This window comes from Artemia franciscana, chromosome 4 (assembly GCF_032884065.1).
Source record: "Artemia franciscana chromosome 4, ASM3288406v1, whole genome shotgun sequence".
In the NCBI taxonomy this organism is placed as follows: Eukaryota; Metazoa; Arthropoda; class Branchiopoda; order Anostraca; family Artemiidae; genus Artemia; species Artemia franciscana.
The window spans coordinates 62503161-62520265 of record NC_088866.1 but is presented as its reverse complement, the minus strand read 5'-3'; the positions used below and the strand labels follow the sequence as shown (position 1 = coordinate 62520265).

At 35.0% G+C, this 17105-nt stretch overlaps 1 protein-coding gene across 4 annotated transcripts in view; it reads right to left on the bottom strand.

The window, feature by feature from the left end:
- Positions 1-864: 864 nt before the first annotated feature.
- LOC136026699 (sodium/calcium exchanger 2-like) overlaps positions 865-17105 on the bottom strand; it is a 128831-nt gene continuing 112590 nt past the window's right edge. For all 4 annotated transcript variants that reach the window (XM_065703449.1, XM_065703451.1, XM_065703450.1 and 1 more), the window contains 3 exons: positions 15551-15701; positions 10459-10637; positions 865-5592 (listed from right to left, as the gene is read on the bottom strand). In XM_065703449.1, coding sequence (XP_065559521.1) covers positions 5353-5592; positions 10459-10637; positions 15551-15701 — 570 coding nt within the window. In that variant the 3' untranslated portion in view covers positions 865-5352. The remainder of the gene's footprint in view (positions 5593-10458; positions 10638-15550; positions 15702-17105) is intronic.

The window sequence follows — 17105 nt, the reverse complement described above, 5'->3', positions numbered from 1 at the left end:
GTCTATAGATGCATCCTTAAAGTCGTATAAAAGACAGATCTGAATTAACAAAGCACACTAACTTTCTGAGTAGTTAAAAAAGCTTTTGAAGTAATGGGTGACCTAATTCTATTACTAGCGTTATTATGGGAACAACCGTTAAAGAATCTGCGGTATATATAGTATTAAAGAAAGAAACAAAAGTTATTATTTCTTGGAATTAAATTATCTTTTTATTGTACCTCTTTACAAATTTTTTACAAATCTTTACAGAATTTTAATAATTTTGGAAACTTCGTTCTTATAACGCTATAGTAAGGCCACGGTAGTACATCTATTTGGAGGACGTCTAAAACCTTCCTCAAATTTGGCTTTTGTCTATTACGATTTCCTATAATGAACTGTTTTTTCTTAGTCTCTTTTTTGAACTATTTTTGAAAATGTTCCTCAAATTTGGCTTTTGTCTATTACGGTTTCCTATAATGAACCGTTTTTTCTTAGTCTATTTCTTGAACTATTTTTAAAAATGTTTAAAATCGTACATCGTTTAGAATCGTACAAATAAAAAAATTTGAATAGTAGGCTAAACATTCCACGTAGAACAAGTGAAATATCGATCTTAATTAACAGATACTTCGAGGGTTTGCCAGGGACATTTATAACAATAGATACAAGGGAACATAATACTTTAATATTTTTTCCCAATTTGTTCACGAAATAAAAAAATAAGAAGGTGACTAAAAAAACGCTCGATCTCGGATCTACTTTTGTTCCACCGATGATACAGCTTGAATCCTTGTACGGTCTGGTTCAAACAAAATGCAGCTTGCCGGCCTTACCGCTAATAGCCTGTTCATGCTTTTTTCTTTCTTTCTTTTTTTGTTGGGGGGGGGGGCTTCTATGGCTCTCTAATAAAATAATATACAAGTCCTTATTTAATTAGATATTCAAGCAGGGTGTCTCAGAGGAAGACACGTGAGGAGGAGTCGGAGCCAGCATCGAAGCAATCGAATGTGACTTGTTCGAATGAAGTAACACTAAGTCCCAAATTTACAAAAATAGACCTCGTAATCCGTTGGAACTCAAAAAGAAATTCAATGGGTCTTCAACAAAGTTGATGAAGAAAAGTGTGAGCAGGTGATGGTTAATTTCTTGGACAGAACAAGGGCTTGTAGGGTTAGCATGACGGGTCATATGCTCGATATTGTGTTTTACGTATAATCTAAATACCTCCTGAAAAGAATGATGTGAGTTGTTTGCTTCTGTCAAATAAATAAATTTGATTAATAGTAGGTCCAAATCCAGCATTCTTTCTTTAGCCACCCTATATTTAAATTTATAACAAAGAAATGGTTCTAAAATCTTCTACCCTAAGTGCTGTTATCAATAACACTAATTACGAATTAAGCCTACAATTTCTCGACAATTTAAAGATTTGTCTTTCGGGATTTAACTTTTGTTTTCTAAATACAATGGATATTACATCACTAAAGGTACTAAGAATCGCTAAGGATGGTGAATTTAAAATCACTGTAAAAAAGCCTTTAAGTTTAGAAACAACTCCTTTGCCCCATCCTGTTGAAAACTTCCTTTTTACCCTCTTCCACAAAGTTTCATTGCACTTAGAATTTTTATACGATTTCATTAGAATATAATACTCTAAAATATTCTCTATAATAATACTCTAGCAATAATACTATCTCTATAATATTCTGAAAAAAGTGATTGTGACACTGCCCCCTTATATTAATAAAGAATATTGGTGCCCAAACTAGTTTAATTCTAGGTAAGCTCTTTGTTGTAATACGTCCCTACCTTTATTTTGAGATAAAAACGAACATAAAAGAGGTTTTCGAGCTATACCTCCTCCCAATAAATAAGATGAATATTGGAGCCCGAACTAGTTAAATTCTAGCTAAGCTCATGGTTTAATGACTATCTATCGTTGTTTGAGATAAGAACAGAGCATAAAAACGGGGTTTTGCACAATGAATCGTCCAAATTGTCTAGAATTTCAACCAGCCCCGCTTGAGGATTTTCCGCTTTTTTATTGGCTCCAGCTAAATAGCCAAAAAACGCCCATCCTCCTTTTACGTAGCACGTAACTTAATCATCACAACCCTTCTTTCAAAGTGTATGAATACACTCAAAATTATGCGCGGGCCGCATTATAATCACACTTGTGGATGAAATCACAATTAGATATGATCACAGCACCAATAATGTATCCCAAATGTATTTGAGTTGATCATTGTACAACTTTCAAGTGCCAAATCTACGTCTGGCCGACCAGAATAATGATAAGACGTTAAAAAAGATAGACGTTAATTTTAATAAAAATAGACGTAACTCACGAGACTCGTCTTAATCTAGGTTTCAACAGCTAGTTAGAAATGGCAGGAATTACTTATTTGAAAAACAGAGATGCATGCACACTTCAGTATATCAGATAGGTAGATTTTAGTTAAAAGTGCTGTGCCTTAAAAATGTTACTTGCTTTTAGCTAAAATTCAAGAAATGCTTTCTTTGACATGAAACGAATTATAACCCGTTTGAATTCGAATTCATTGAATTTGATTTTTGACTTTAATAAAATGATAGAAAATAAATATTAAAAAAGAATAAAATACCAAATGATCTTACAAAGCACAGAATTTAGATATCATCAATGCATTATTTCGGTCTTAGACAACTGATAAAAAATTCCGGTCAATGTCTGTTGACTGAACAGACTAAAATATTAGCACCTTTCATACATTAAAATCATTGTGGGGTCTAAAATTGTTAAAGGCAGGAGACAGTTGCAAGTAATTAATTGCCATCTATAATAATTGTTTTCGGGAAGCTGCAATTTGACATGGAGAGTACCAATTTTAACAAATAAATATGGAAACGAAAGCTTTTCTTAAACGCGGATTGAATGACAAAACGACGAATGGAGGGGAGGGAGGATTGCTTGGTGCCTCGAAAACAGCTTTTATTACTTTTATATTTTCCATTCATGCGTACATTTTATTTAGGTTCAATGAATAAGTATACACTCACGTATTTATTCATGTGCAGTTTCTTACATAATTTGGCTCACGGATTAGGAATTCTACTTTGCTTTATAGGTAATAGTCAAAGACCTTTTGATGTTAGGCACCAAATTATACTATTTAAAATTATACTCTTCATGAAAATGTTCCTCATTTTCTTCATTGCACCCTCCATCCGGGAAATCTAACTTGTTGTGACTTTTCTTATGTTATTTCACCGACATTTAAAGTCATGAGAGCATAATGTCTTGGTTAATAGTGTGCTTCAACAGAGTCAATAAGTACACGGTGATGTCTTTTTGAGGAGGTAAAATAGAGATATTTTTAGAGGGGAGATTCTTTTTTCCTCTAAAACGCAAAAGCTGATAAGTATTGATAAAGGAAACGCACAAATTCAGGTCAGTTGATGGTGTAGTCAATAGGCAAATAATAACTGAAAAACAGTAATATATCATAGTCACTGAGCATCAGTAAACAAATAAGATAAAGGCTAAAATAATGATGGTAAAATGATAAAAAGACTAATTATAGTTCTCAGTAAAATCAGGTCTTTGGTACCCAAACCTTTTCACTTTAGGATCTAGAATCTCAGTATCAGTTTAATAATTTCGACACCTGCAGGTACCTTGGGTCGGAATAGCTGCTTGTTAATTTAGGTACCTCTGGAAATCTAACTAATTAATATAGATGGCACTACAGTCTCTCCGTGTAAAGGAACACTGTGTGCAACTTAGAAACAATCAGTTTTCGACCCTCATAAGTTCTAAATTTGCTTCCAAGAGGTAGAGCTTCAGGGAAATCTTTTCCGATTCCTTTTTCTCGGTCATGGCAATCATAAAGGCTTTATAGCAAGAGTAAAACTATAAATCTTGTGAGTTTAAATTTTTGTTCTTACGGGAAGGAGGTAAAGGTAGTAAATCAACGAAGGTCTATTCTCAATTTACTTCTATCTATATTATTGGCAGTTATTTCCTAGCATAACTGAGTTTCGTTTGATTTAACAAAACTTAGTTAACTAACAAGTCTCTTGCTAAATTAGCAGGCTCTGGCCCGACGTTAGATTCAAAAGGGTCCAGCCAGCGTTGCCAAAGCTTTGAGATAAACTGTACCAGTTTTTCAATTAAGAATTTACCACGTGAGATTAATTTGTACCATCCGAACAGCAGGTTAAACATTTGACATATCGAAAAGAAATTATTCTAAAGACTAAAACTTAAACAGATATCCGAGCCAGTAAGGAGCAGTAAATCCCAAATATATCGGAAAATTTGGTTTTGCCACAAAATTTCCAAATGTACCGTATTGTAATAGGACCTCTAAATTGTACCAAAACGGTACAATTCTACCACATTGGCAGTGCTAAGCCTAAACCAGGTACCAAAGAACTGACTTCCGTTTTACCAAATAGCTATTGGTGGAATTAGTTATCTCGATTCTAAAAGGATTTTTCATTTATGGTCAATAGTAAAAACATCAAAAACTTGCACGATGCTTGCACATTTATTGATAGGCTAAGCCTACTTAATGAAGCTAATTCTTGCTTAGAACGTTACATTTGAACTGAGTTTCAGCAATAGAAGCATTTTTCATATTAAAAAGAAATCAGTAGTGTCAGTTGGGGGACATTTGCCCTCTCCTCTTTACAAAAAAGATTAACTGACCTCCCTCAAAATATTTTCATGAATTGTGGCCGCTGGAAGCAATAAATGAACTTGATATTTATTTATTTAATAAGCTTCAGAAAGATATTCACTGGTTAATGGAGACACACAGTCAAATATTCAAAATGTTTTATTCGTTCAAACCATGGAAAATAAGCAGATTGGAAGGAACTCTATTTGATACTCAACTGCCATCTAGTCTCTGATAGCAGGATTGTAATGCCAGACTTTAATATTGACTTGTTAATATTGACATACTATGCTGCTAGTATTAACCTGGTACAGCAGTCTTGAAAACGCGGTGGATTACTAAGAGTCAAGTTACAGTTTGTCAAGTGACTGTTAGCCTGATGATCAATTCGGCATAATTTATTTGAGCATAAGGACGCGAAATAGATCCTATCTTTTATTTTATCCATGGTTCAAACATAGAGAAAACGGCTACATTAACAACAATTAAATATTAACACAGTTCTAAGTGGGATTTTAAAATAAAGCAGCCTCTAACATGTATGTACAAGATTATATAATAAATATAGTATCTCTCTCAACGTCTATGAAACAGGGCTGAATTCCCCTGACCAAAATGAAGAACTCTTTACTAGCTTAAAGTAAAACTCACTGATAGCTCCACTAGTTTAAATCATTCGCAAAAGTTTTAAAATATTTTTAGACTAGAATCCAGGAATATAGCCATACGCCTGGAAGGAAGATAAAAGAATGTATATAATCCACAAGAGAAAAAGGATTGAACAGCTTATATATTTAGTAGCCGTAGGTCCTCCAAGTTCAGCTCTGCCGAAGATATTGAGTTTCCGCCGACACACTAATAGAGTGATAGTGAGTATAGCACATACAGTAAAAACTACAACTCCAAAACTTAAACTTCCGGCTCTGACGACGAATTTGTCTCCCTGAAAAAGCAAACAACAGTTAGAAAAGAAACGTCAAGACAGAACATCACGAAGGAAAAATATATTCCAAATAATAAATAAATGGATCACATTTTCTAATTAAATTCAACAATTAATGCATAAAAAGAAACAAAAAGGCTTGGCTTTTTGGAAGAAGGTTTAACGCTTTAGTGGCTTTTTTACTCATACAAGTAAACTACGCTAACGTGGCTTATCAACAATTCGCTCAAGGCGTCTTTATTAAGAGATAAAAAGAAGTGAAATAAACTAAAAATAAAACAGAACCAGCGTTTCTTTGTTCGCAATGTTCTTTGGCATCCATGAAGCTATGACTATAAATTTTTTTGGTAAAAACTCCTTAAATGTATAAAAAAGAAAAGATTTGCGTCTGGAAGTTTTCCAGTAAGACCCCCCCACTCACGCACAAACACATAAACTTCTACGAGGATATAACTTCCGGGCAAACTGGGACAGCAATTGATAACTAGCCTTAACTTGACTTTTTTCTTAAAAAGAACAAAGTATAATTTGCTTCATTAGTATTAGAGGTGCACAAGGCCACCTTGTGCCCTTGGGCACAAAGTGGCTCAAAGATCAAACAAAAGAGTACTTTTAAGATCGCAATATTCAATTATTCAGGCCCTTTGAACAAACCAACGGATATGGGAAGAGGGGAGGGGGGTGGTTCCGCCCTCTTTCACGCGTGCAAGAACGATTATTATTATTTCAATAATGAGCAATAATTGTACATTGTGCCTTGTCGTTTCTGCTATGGCATTTCTGTCATCTTGCAGTGCAAAACAACAATTTTGGCCCAAAGCTAATCAAGTAAAAAAGATCCGAAAAACATTATATAAAGCTTCCCAGTTTTAGAGGCTGTAATGTCACGCGGTGCCCTATTAGTTTCTAATAATGCGCGTAGAAATAAACGATTAAAATAGACATATGTTTCAAAGCTTACAATATGTACAATATAATGAAGTGGATAATGAAGTAGATAATGAATATATTATATAGATAATGAAGTGGTAAAAAATAGAAAAAAAAGAAGAAAAACATGTACAAAATAGACGATGAGTCAGTCACAGCCTTTGGAACCCCTCGCCGCTCCAAAGTTCCGACACTGATAAGATTACCCTTTTTTTTTTTTTTTTTTTTTTTTACAATCAAGGAACTACCAGCGTATTCATGGAGCTAATTATAGAACTTTAGCTTAAATTTATAGAAGCAGCAATAACAGCAAATTCAAAATGGGAAGATCAGTAGGCATGTGGATATAATTCGATTCGAGTCAAATTAAAACCCACAGACCTCTTTGAGAAGAGCTTAAACACTAGCCTGCCTAATAATCATCTCAATTTATCATGGAACTGTCACGGTATGCATGGAGCTTGTGGATGCTTTTAGATGCTTGTGACTCATTTCTGCTTCAGTTAGAGGACCTACACATGCCCAAGGACAATGTTTCCCCATTGATAATAACTTCACATCTTAAGGCAATTTCAATAGGGAAGATTCTCATAAGGAATAGAAAAAAGTTCTGAATGACTAACAAAATTAGATCAATATATTTCCGTTTTGTGAAACATTCGCTTCATCTGCCTCCGTGGTACAGGAATGCGCAAGTCACTGCCAAATTCAGTCACTATACCTGACGTCACCGTCGCTAGACGGATCGCAAGGCACAAAAGAAAGGTAATTTATTCGACTGGTCCCATTTTTGATTCAACTATTTTATCTATATATTTTTTTTATCTTATTTTGCATTTTTGACCCCTTTTTCGTTTTTGTCAGTTTTGTTCTTGTAATTTGTTTCTTTTCTCCTTTTTTTTTCTTAACTGCTCCGTGTAGTTTTGTGTTAATTTGACGGGCTTTTCAATAAATTTTACTGTTAAGACTAATCGAAATAATAGCTACCATTCCTAAATCATCTTCTAATGGTAATTTGTTTTCCCTTATTAAGTTTTTATTAAGAATCTTTTCTTTTTTTGGTTGCAACGGGCTGTGGTTTGTTCTTTACTTGGCTGCAGATGCCAGTGCAACCATAATAAATGTTTAGATCAGCACTGCTTCACTGAAATAATTCATTATGCAGATGGTGAACGAACTAGTGGAAAATCGAGAATGAGTAAGAATATACTAGAATTTCCCTGATTTGGATGAAGGAATGATAATTTGTCACCAAGGGAAATTTCCAACAGTCTTCCAAGGTGAAATGTTTGGAATAAGACAGGTAGCTACAAATAGAAACTGTATGTTGGTATAAGTATCTTAACTAATTTCCGAATACGCTCAAGGGTGTTGAGAATGTTAAAAGCAGATAAAAAAAAAAAAAAACAATTTGGAATGCATTGAAGCATTAAACAGAATATCATCCAACAGAAACTGAATTACACCGATGTGAGCTCCAGAAGACTCTGGGATTACAGGCAAGGAATTGGCAGGTGAACCAGCTTAGGCTGCGGCATCACTAACATCAATGGGGGTCATGGTCTCATCCCTCAAAGCTGCTGGAGAGTGACAACAAGGCGACGGAGCTATGAGAGGATGCAGCAAAACTGACATAGAATTGTGGCATGGAAAGCAACAAAGAAAGTAATTCCAAAACTTCATCCCATGCTACCAAAATATCATTTACGATTTAATAGGCATTCAGTACGAATGACTGTTAAAACCACTAAAGGTATCAAGAATTTTTGGAATCCTATTGCCCAAAAAGGAGAGCTAGTTCTCCGCTTCACTAACAATGTCAGAAGGCTGCAGAAATTAGCTTTCCAATAGAAGAATATTTTCCTGGGATTAGGTACTTGTTCATGATATTTCATAAATTGGATGTTCAGCTGAATGTTATCTAGACGTTACTGCTAAATTGGATGTTGAGCATAAATTGGGAACTGAACATTAGTTTCCTCCCACACCACCCTTCAGTGTAGAGGCAATGAGCCTTTGTGGCCTGAGCCTCAACACGGTTTAGTGAGTCCATAATACTAATGATAATAATGATAAAGGCAGTTCGCAATAAGGTTATACTAAAATCGAAATTCAGCTTGTATAAACATCCGGTAGTTATTAATGCTAGCGATTAGGTTGAAGTGTTTTTTCAATGTTAAAATTTTAAATTAATTTTTATTATTTTTAATTAATTTAAATTAATTTTTTAATGTTAAATTGAAAAAAAAAATTTATGTTAAAATCAGCCACTGCCATCTGCCGTCATTTAAATGTGAGAATCAATTAGAAGCTCTTGAAAATATTGCACATTCTCAAGCAATTTAAAGTAAGTCAAACTTGGTTTGCGGTAAATTCAGACCTGGATGTTTAACTAATATCTCTTGTGAACAGATTTGGATTTACTGATTTCTAAAATAATTATTGTCACTGCGGTCAAATTATTGCAAGCGAGCTTCTAGCTAGTTGATTTGAATTAATAAAGCGTGTAGGCTACTTCGTTATCAAAGTGTTCCCTAGTCTATGGTTAGAGCAGTTGATTGAGGCACAAAAGCTAAACTGTTTTTTTATAATGAAACAGATGTATGACAAAGAAAAGAGATCCTTTTCCTTTTTGATACTATAACAAACGTAATTGAATGAGTTCGCACGCTTACAAGATCACCCAGCATCAATATAAAATGTCAAAAATAATCCCGATGCAGAAGAAATAGAAGTTTTAAAAAGAAAAATAGAAGGAAAATAACCAATGATAACTATTTGACAGTCTTGAAAATCATCTTATTCACATTAGTCGTCTTATTAAATCACCTTATTCATCTTATTTATTCACAACATATTGATATTATGAAACTTTTAATATGAAGCTCTTTAAACTCCCCATAAAGAGCTTAAGTATGACCTTCTGGGAATCATGGTTGCACAATCCGCTGCAGCCTTGTAAAGAACAAAGTTCAGCCCATAGTGACCGAATATACGTTTTTGGTTATTATGGGCTGAACCATCGTAGCCAAACACGTTTAGAAAAAAAAACTGTCTAGTTAGAAAAAATTTTCAGTTGTATTTGATTCAGGAATGATATTTATCAATTTAATTGTATTGCTATTTTGAAAACAAAATTGCATGAATTTTGAAAAAGAGCCTGAAACCCCTCGAAATGGCAAAAAATACAGACCCCCCCCCCAACCTTGAACAACAAGGAGAATTAATTTTTTTGCGTGGGTAGCACTGACGTGTCTCCTTTTGTCTTTGTTTTATTCTCATAGAACGAGCGATCCAATAGACAGCACATTGACCGATGTTACGCCTTTATCTTTTACGGTATAAAGTGTATGTTACAGCCATTTCGATATTACATGCCATAGCTATATTGTCGCCATAGATTTATTGCCCAAATAGATCATACAATGTAAATAAACATTGCGAAAGGGCGAGCAAATAAATAGCCGACAGGGATCTAAAAACGAATAGTAGTAGTAGCTCCTTCTCTCCCTACAAAAGAAAAAAAACAATAATATGGAGTACATTTTATGATATTAAATGAAAAGATAAGAAAACAGAAAGAACAGAAAAATGACTGCAAACACTATAGAAAAAAACAGTGGAAAACAAAAAAAAAATGGTGAAATTAATGACGGTAATAGAGAAGCAGGCGGAAATAACCAGTTTTGCCTACTTCAAACGCTCTAGAAAACCTTTGCTGGTGAAATAGAATCAGCTGAAACAGATATTGTCTATAATTTGTTACAATGTATTACTTCTATGGTTATCGCTAAGGTTGAATATCTCCTTACTTTTCTTCACTGTCTAAGCCCGCCAAACCTAAAAAAATCTCCTAGCCCTGAGAAGACAATTTCTGTAAATTTTCTAGTACAAAGAATGAAGAGAAAGAGTAATTTCTCAGTCTTAGATTCTTACCTTAACGGCATGGTATATAGAAGCAAGAACCCAGGGTAATCCAAGTCCAAGGAAGACATTAACAGAGTTGCTGCCCGTAATATTTCCAATGGAGTTATCTGCACTATTTTCTTGGCAAGCTGCCACCTTGCTGGCAAATAAATCTGGAAGAGACGTCCCCAAAGCAACAAATGTTATGGCTAGAAAGAAGAATAATTTTCAACTGGGGTACTTCTATCCCGGTTTCTAGAGCTATAATGGCTAGGACACGTTCTGCGGGTGAAGGACGACAGATTCCCAAAGATTGTCCTTCTGTGCCAGCCACCTAGGGCCAAATGAAAATTAGGTCGTCCCCAAATGGGGTGGGAAGATGCCGTAAGGGGAAATGGGTACTTCTTGGGAGGGTGTAAAGAGGAACGCTTTAAATAGATGGGATGGATGAGGAGTGCATAGACCTGGGCAAAGACCTCAGTTGGCTTACTGCTACAGTGAATTATTAGCAGTAGTAGAAGTAGTAATAGTACTTCTATACTTTTCAAGGAAAGTTATTCCCAACAACAGACAGGGATGGAATATCGGGAGGAAGATTAATACAGCTGATGTTTTGAAGACTAGTGATGTCTAGGCTGACAGCAAAATATATTAAAACTGCAAAAAAAAGAATTACTGATTTCCTGACAAATTTAATTTCTTCTTAGTTTTTGCGAAACGTCTGTAAAATATATTGATAAAAAATTTATATCAGCGACTAAATGGGCAGAGATTTATTTAACTCGATTTAGTCTTCTCTGACACCATATAGATTCGGCTTTTGATGCTAGTTTTGTGAGTTCGGTGAATTAGCATAGTGCTCGTGTGATTCGATATAGGAAATAAAAATACAACTTTGATCGTCTGGTACCACAATTACCTCTAAACTTAATTTATTTATGTTAATCAGACTGAAAATTCTCAGTTGGCAAATAAGCTTTTAGCAGTGTTTCAACTGTAATTAAAAATTGGTAAATTAAATTATAATTAGGAATTTCGCAAGGTTTGGAAACATTGTAATTTTATTTTCCAATACTGGTTGGAAGGACAAGGCGCGACAAAACATTTGGAAAACAGCTTCAAAATGCTTTAAAGTCTGAAAGTATGACTGCATGTATTAAAATGTAAACTTAAGATGATGTGACTGAATAACAAAATATAGCAGAATGTACGTCCGTATTTATTAAAATATGGTCATAATAGGGGATGAACATAAGAATATATTAAAACGTGATGTCTTAAAACGAGCAGCTTCCTTAACGCTGAGTATTTAAAAAAAAAATAGTAGTTTTATTTTATTCTTTTTTATGACATTCTTTCCAATCATCTATTTGTCCTTGCTTTTCTATTCATGTTCCTTCTGAAAATCTCAAAAGACCAAAATTCTCGAAAATGTCAACTTCATTTTGGAACTTAACTGAAAATTTTCAACCATCAAATACGTTTTAGTTGGGTTTTCATCAGTATTTTAATTATAAATAATACTTTGTTGAGGATATGAATAATCAATACTAATAACCAGCATAAACAACCAACATCAAATATCCCCCTCCCCACCCGCAAGACTCTATGGTGGAGAATTCAGAGAGAAGAAAAAGAAAACCAAACAAGAAAAAAAAAATACAATGACACAATGACATCATCATGTGGATTGGGGACTACAATGACATCAGCAAAAAATTTAACATTAAATAGCTATAAAACTATAACACAAAAAAAAAGGAAACTCAAACAACCACCCATGACTACCGTAAGAACACCCAGCCAGTACAGACATCCTCAGTGGCGTCAATTTATGGAAATTGGGAGGAAGACAAAAATGTATCTATTAATATCTAGGGAGGAGGGATTTATTTAAACATTTTTAATGAAAATCTATCAATCTATATAAAAATATACTGTTTGTTAAAAAAAAACTAAAAAAAAACAAGAGCTAAGAGCTCATATGGCACTTGTGACGAGGCAAGAAGAGCTAAGAGCCAAGAGATCATATGGTGTGAGCTCTAAGAAAATTCTGTGAATCAATAGATTGATTTAAAAAGGAAAATAAGAGGCTTAATGCCGGTCAGGATTTTAAATAAGAGCTCTGGTTAAGAGTCTGGTAATAAGAGTCACGATGTCCTTCTAAATATCAAAATTCATTAAGATCCGATCACCCACTCGTAAGTTATAAATACCTAATTTTTTCTAATTTTTCCTCTCCCTTTAGCCCCCCAGATGGTCGAATCTGGGAAAACGACTTTATCAAGTCAAATTGTGCAGCTCCCTGACACGCCTACCAATTTTTATCATCCTAGCACGTCCAGAGGCACCAAACTCGCTAAATCACTGAACCCCTCCACCCAACTCCCCCAAAGAGAGCGACTCCAGTATGGTTCTGTCAATCACTTATCAAGGACATTTGCTTATTCTATCCACCAAGATTCATCCCGATTCCTCTACTCCAAATATTTTCCAATATTCCCCCCTCCAACTCCCCCCAATGTCAAAAGATCTGGTCGGGATTTGAAATAAGAGCTCTGAGACATGAATTCCTTCTAAATATCAAATTTCATTAAGATCCGATCCACCTATTCGTAAGATAAAAATACCCCATTTTCACGTTTTCCAAGAATTCCGGTTTCCCCCTCCAACTCCCCACAATGTCAAGGGATCTGGTCGGAATTTAAAATTAGATTCCTCTAATTTCATTAAGATCTGGTCACCCTTTCGTAAGTTAAAAATACCTCACGAAAGTAAAACAGTTCAAAATAGGGATGATACCTTTTTATTGGCAGTGAATAGATATAAATTCATTCGAATAAATATTCAAAGTTATCTACAAATGCCCCATTTTTAAAATTACCCCCCCCCCCCCAACTCCACCAAAGAGAGCAGACCCGGTCCGGTTATGTCAGTCACGTATCTTAGACAGGTTTCTATTCTTTCCATCCAGTTTCATCTTGATCTCACCGCTTTAAGTATTTTCTAATATTTCCGGTCCCCCTAAACACTCCCCTCCCCAATTACACTTGATCCGGTTGAGATTTAAAATAAGAGATCTGATTTACGAGGTCTTTCTAAATATGAAGTTTCATGAAGATCCAATCACTCCTTCGTAAGTTAAAAATACGTAATTTTGTCTTATTTTTCAGAATTAACCCCCCCCAATAGAGCGAATCCATTCCTATTATGTAAATCACGTATCTAAGACTTCTGCTTATTTTTCCCATCACGTTTCATCCCGATCCCTCCAATCTAAGCGTTTTCCATGATTTTAGGTTCCCCCACCCAAACTCCCACCAATATCACCAGATCGGGTCGTGATTTAAAATAAGAGCTATGAGACACGATATCTTTCTAAATATCAAATTTTATTGGGATCCGATCACCCGTTCGGAAGTTAAAAATACCTTATTTTTCCTAATCTTTCAGAATTACCCCCCCCCCCCCCCCAACTACCCCAAAGAGAGCGGATCCGTTCCGATTATGTCAATCATGTATCTAGGACTTGTGCTTATTTTTCCCATCGAGTTTCATCCCGATCCCTCCACTCTAACTGTTTTCCAAGATTTTAGGTTTACCCTCCAACTCCCCCCAATGTCATCAGATCCTGTCGGGATTTAAAATAAGAGCTCTGAGACACAATATCATTCCAAACATCAAATTTCATTAAGATCCCATCACCCGCTCATAAGTTAAAAATACTTAATTTTTCTATTTTTCCGAATTAACCGGCCCCCCACTCCCCCCCCCCAGATGGTCAAATCGGGAAAACGACTATTTCTAATTTAATCTGGTTCAGTCCCTGATACGCCTGCCAAATTTCATCGCCCTAGCTTACCTGGAAGTGCCTAAAGTAGCAAAACCGGGACCGACAGACCGACAGAATTTGTGATTGTTATATGTCACTTGGTTAATACCAAGTGCCATAAAAAGAAAACACCAGAAGAACTAAAAAAAAAAAAAATCACCCGAAAAACTAAAAAAAAAACACAGAAAAATAGAAAAAAAATAAACACAGGGGGGTTTTAGGGGGGGACTAGCTGACACTCCATGTGTTGCTGGGGCACGCAGCGGCCCAGCAACGCGTGGCAGGGGTCAGCTTGTATAAAATAAAAACATCCTTGGATAAAACCACCAATAAAAGTCGTCTTTTATAAATCTATGGAGAAGGGCAAAATACCATACCTCCCCCTCAATTGGCGCCACTAGGCATCCCGTATGCAAAACAAGAAATCTTTGGTAATTTTCCCAGTATTTCTTTGCTAAAAAACGAAAGGGAAAACCCTTAGGGTCATCTTAAGTAATATTAAAGCCAAAAATCCACTCACATCTTAACAGGGAAAACATCAAGGGCAATTTTTGTTTTTCCCTTGCATCCTAATAAAGCAAAAAAAAATTGACTAAAATTACAGGGCTATAATTTCATTGTAATTATTTCAATTAGACTATTATCAACGTAAGTGATTGCTGGATGAAAAAAGCGAATAAAATATTTGAAAATTGTCTTAAAATAATATTAACTTCAAGTTCCAACAAGGATTTAAGGACTTGCACCGGAGTTAAGGCAGGGTATTTCCTAAGACAAATTTCTACTCAGTTTCACCTACATACATTTTCCCTCCCCTTGCAACAATTATTGATCCACATTACTGTACCCTTTGTAAAAAGGAAAAACAGATCTTTAATATGAATTTCGAAACAAGCAACTAATAAATAAAAATAATTATTTCACAACTCGTATCTTTGGCCGGCATAAGAGACGCCATAGCGGTTAATAAATATAGGACATCAGACCGCCCCTTACAACTAGGTGTCAGTTCATAGATGAGAATTACCTGTGGTACCATCCTTCAGCCCAACTAGATAGGTAAGTCTCCAATAATAGCAGTTACAAAATTACCTGTGACATCATTAATAAATTTAACCATTATAAAAATTGCCATATAGATTAAAATTACCATTGAAACCATACTTCAGCACAACTATATAGCCAAATATAGAAGCCATATCTACAATATGTAATAGTAGTTAAAAACAATACCTATGACACTACTAATAAAATGTGTATGATAATAATTTGGATATAAATGGGAATTACCTGTGACGCCATCCTTCAACCCAACTAGACAGCCAAATATAGCAGCTAAATCTCCAATAATAGCAGTTAAAAAACCAATCACAGCCATTGAAGTAAAAAAACAGAGCCAGCCTCCAAGAAGACCGGCAGGCGGTACCAATGCAAATAATATCTAGAAATGAATATTTGCTCTTTAGAAAGTAATTCTTTGAGAAAATAGGCGCCAAACGGAAAATAGAGCCAACCTCCAAGAAGACCAATAGGAGGTACCAATGCAAACAAAATCTAAAAATGAATATTTGTTTATCAGCATAACAATTACCATGTCAAGTATTTCTGGTATTTCTGGATGGCTGGTATTTCTTCCCAGCCATCGAAACAATAATTATAAAACTTATAACTGACATGACTAAATCTGATCGTTAGAAGACTAGTGTTACCACATGATGTTTTATTGCAGTGCATCTTTTAATTATTATTTTTACATCCTTTACCCATCTTTTATGCTTTGTTTTATTGACAGTTAATATTAGACCGCTTTAAGAACATGCTGTCCCGGTATGGTATTTTGACTTACCTTTGGAACAATTAAACCGAACTGAAAAATCTTGGAAACGTGCTCTTTTTCATTTACCCTGGCCTGGAAATTCAGTATTCTGAGTTATTAATTAAATGCAATTTAGTTTTGCTGATGCAACGGAGACTGAAACGGAGTTGGGATTTGTGAAAAAAAAAAAAATACCCAGATATCCAAAGACACCCGGATATCCTTCCCTCACATTTTACCTCCAAGCGACCTCCAATGGTTGTCGCAGGATCAGTCCCAGAGCTGACAGAAATAAACGCAAAACATATGCGGCAGGCCATAATTTTCTCCACGATTTTTGTGCCGGAGTACAATGTTGCCCTTTAGTAAATTGCTTTTTTTTTTCATTTTTTACCTATAAGTTATGTTGACTTATGATATGTATTTATGACGCAAACAGCAAATTGCCAATGGTCATGAAAATGTTTTATTTTAGAATGAATTGATAAGATTTGTAATTCTACTGAAAAACGAGACAATTCTAGTTGGTTTGAACAGAAAAAATACTCCAATGTGTAAAACTAGACATTTACGATCTTTATTTTTGTGTTTCTAATCTCGCCAAGGTTTTTCATTTCCTTTTATTCAGGCCTGCTATAATTTCTTTGCTGTCATACTCGTCACTAATTTTTTGGGATTTCAATTCTCGGGAATGAACAAAAAGATAAATCTAGACATTCAAAAAAGATTTATTTAATATAATGGCAATTAATACCAGTATCGTTACAGGGGCAGATTACATATGCACCGATTAAGGACTAATAATCAACTTCACAGCACCAAGTCCTACAAAGGACAATGTAGGATTCAGGTGCTTAAATTTAGCACAAAAAGAATCCATACGGTGATTGAACTTGTAAAACCATCAACAAAGAAAATCACATGCACCATAGGCAATGAATTACAATCACCAAAGTAAGAATAGGTACCAAAGGATCGATGATACTACTATCTAACCGAATGAAAAAAAACTGTGTAGTAAGGTGAAAG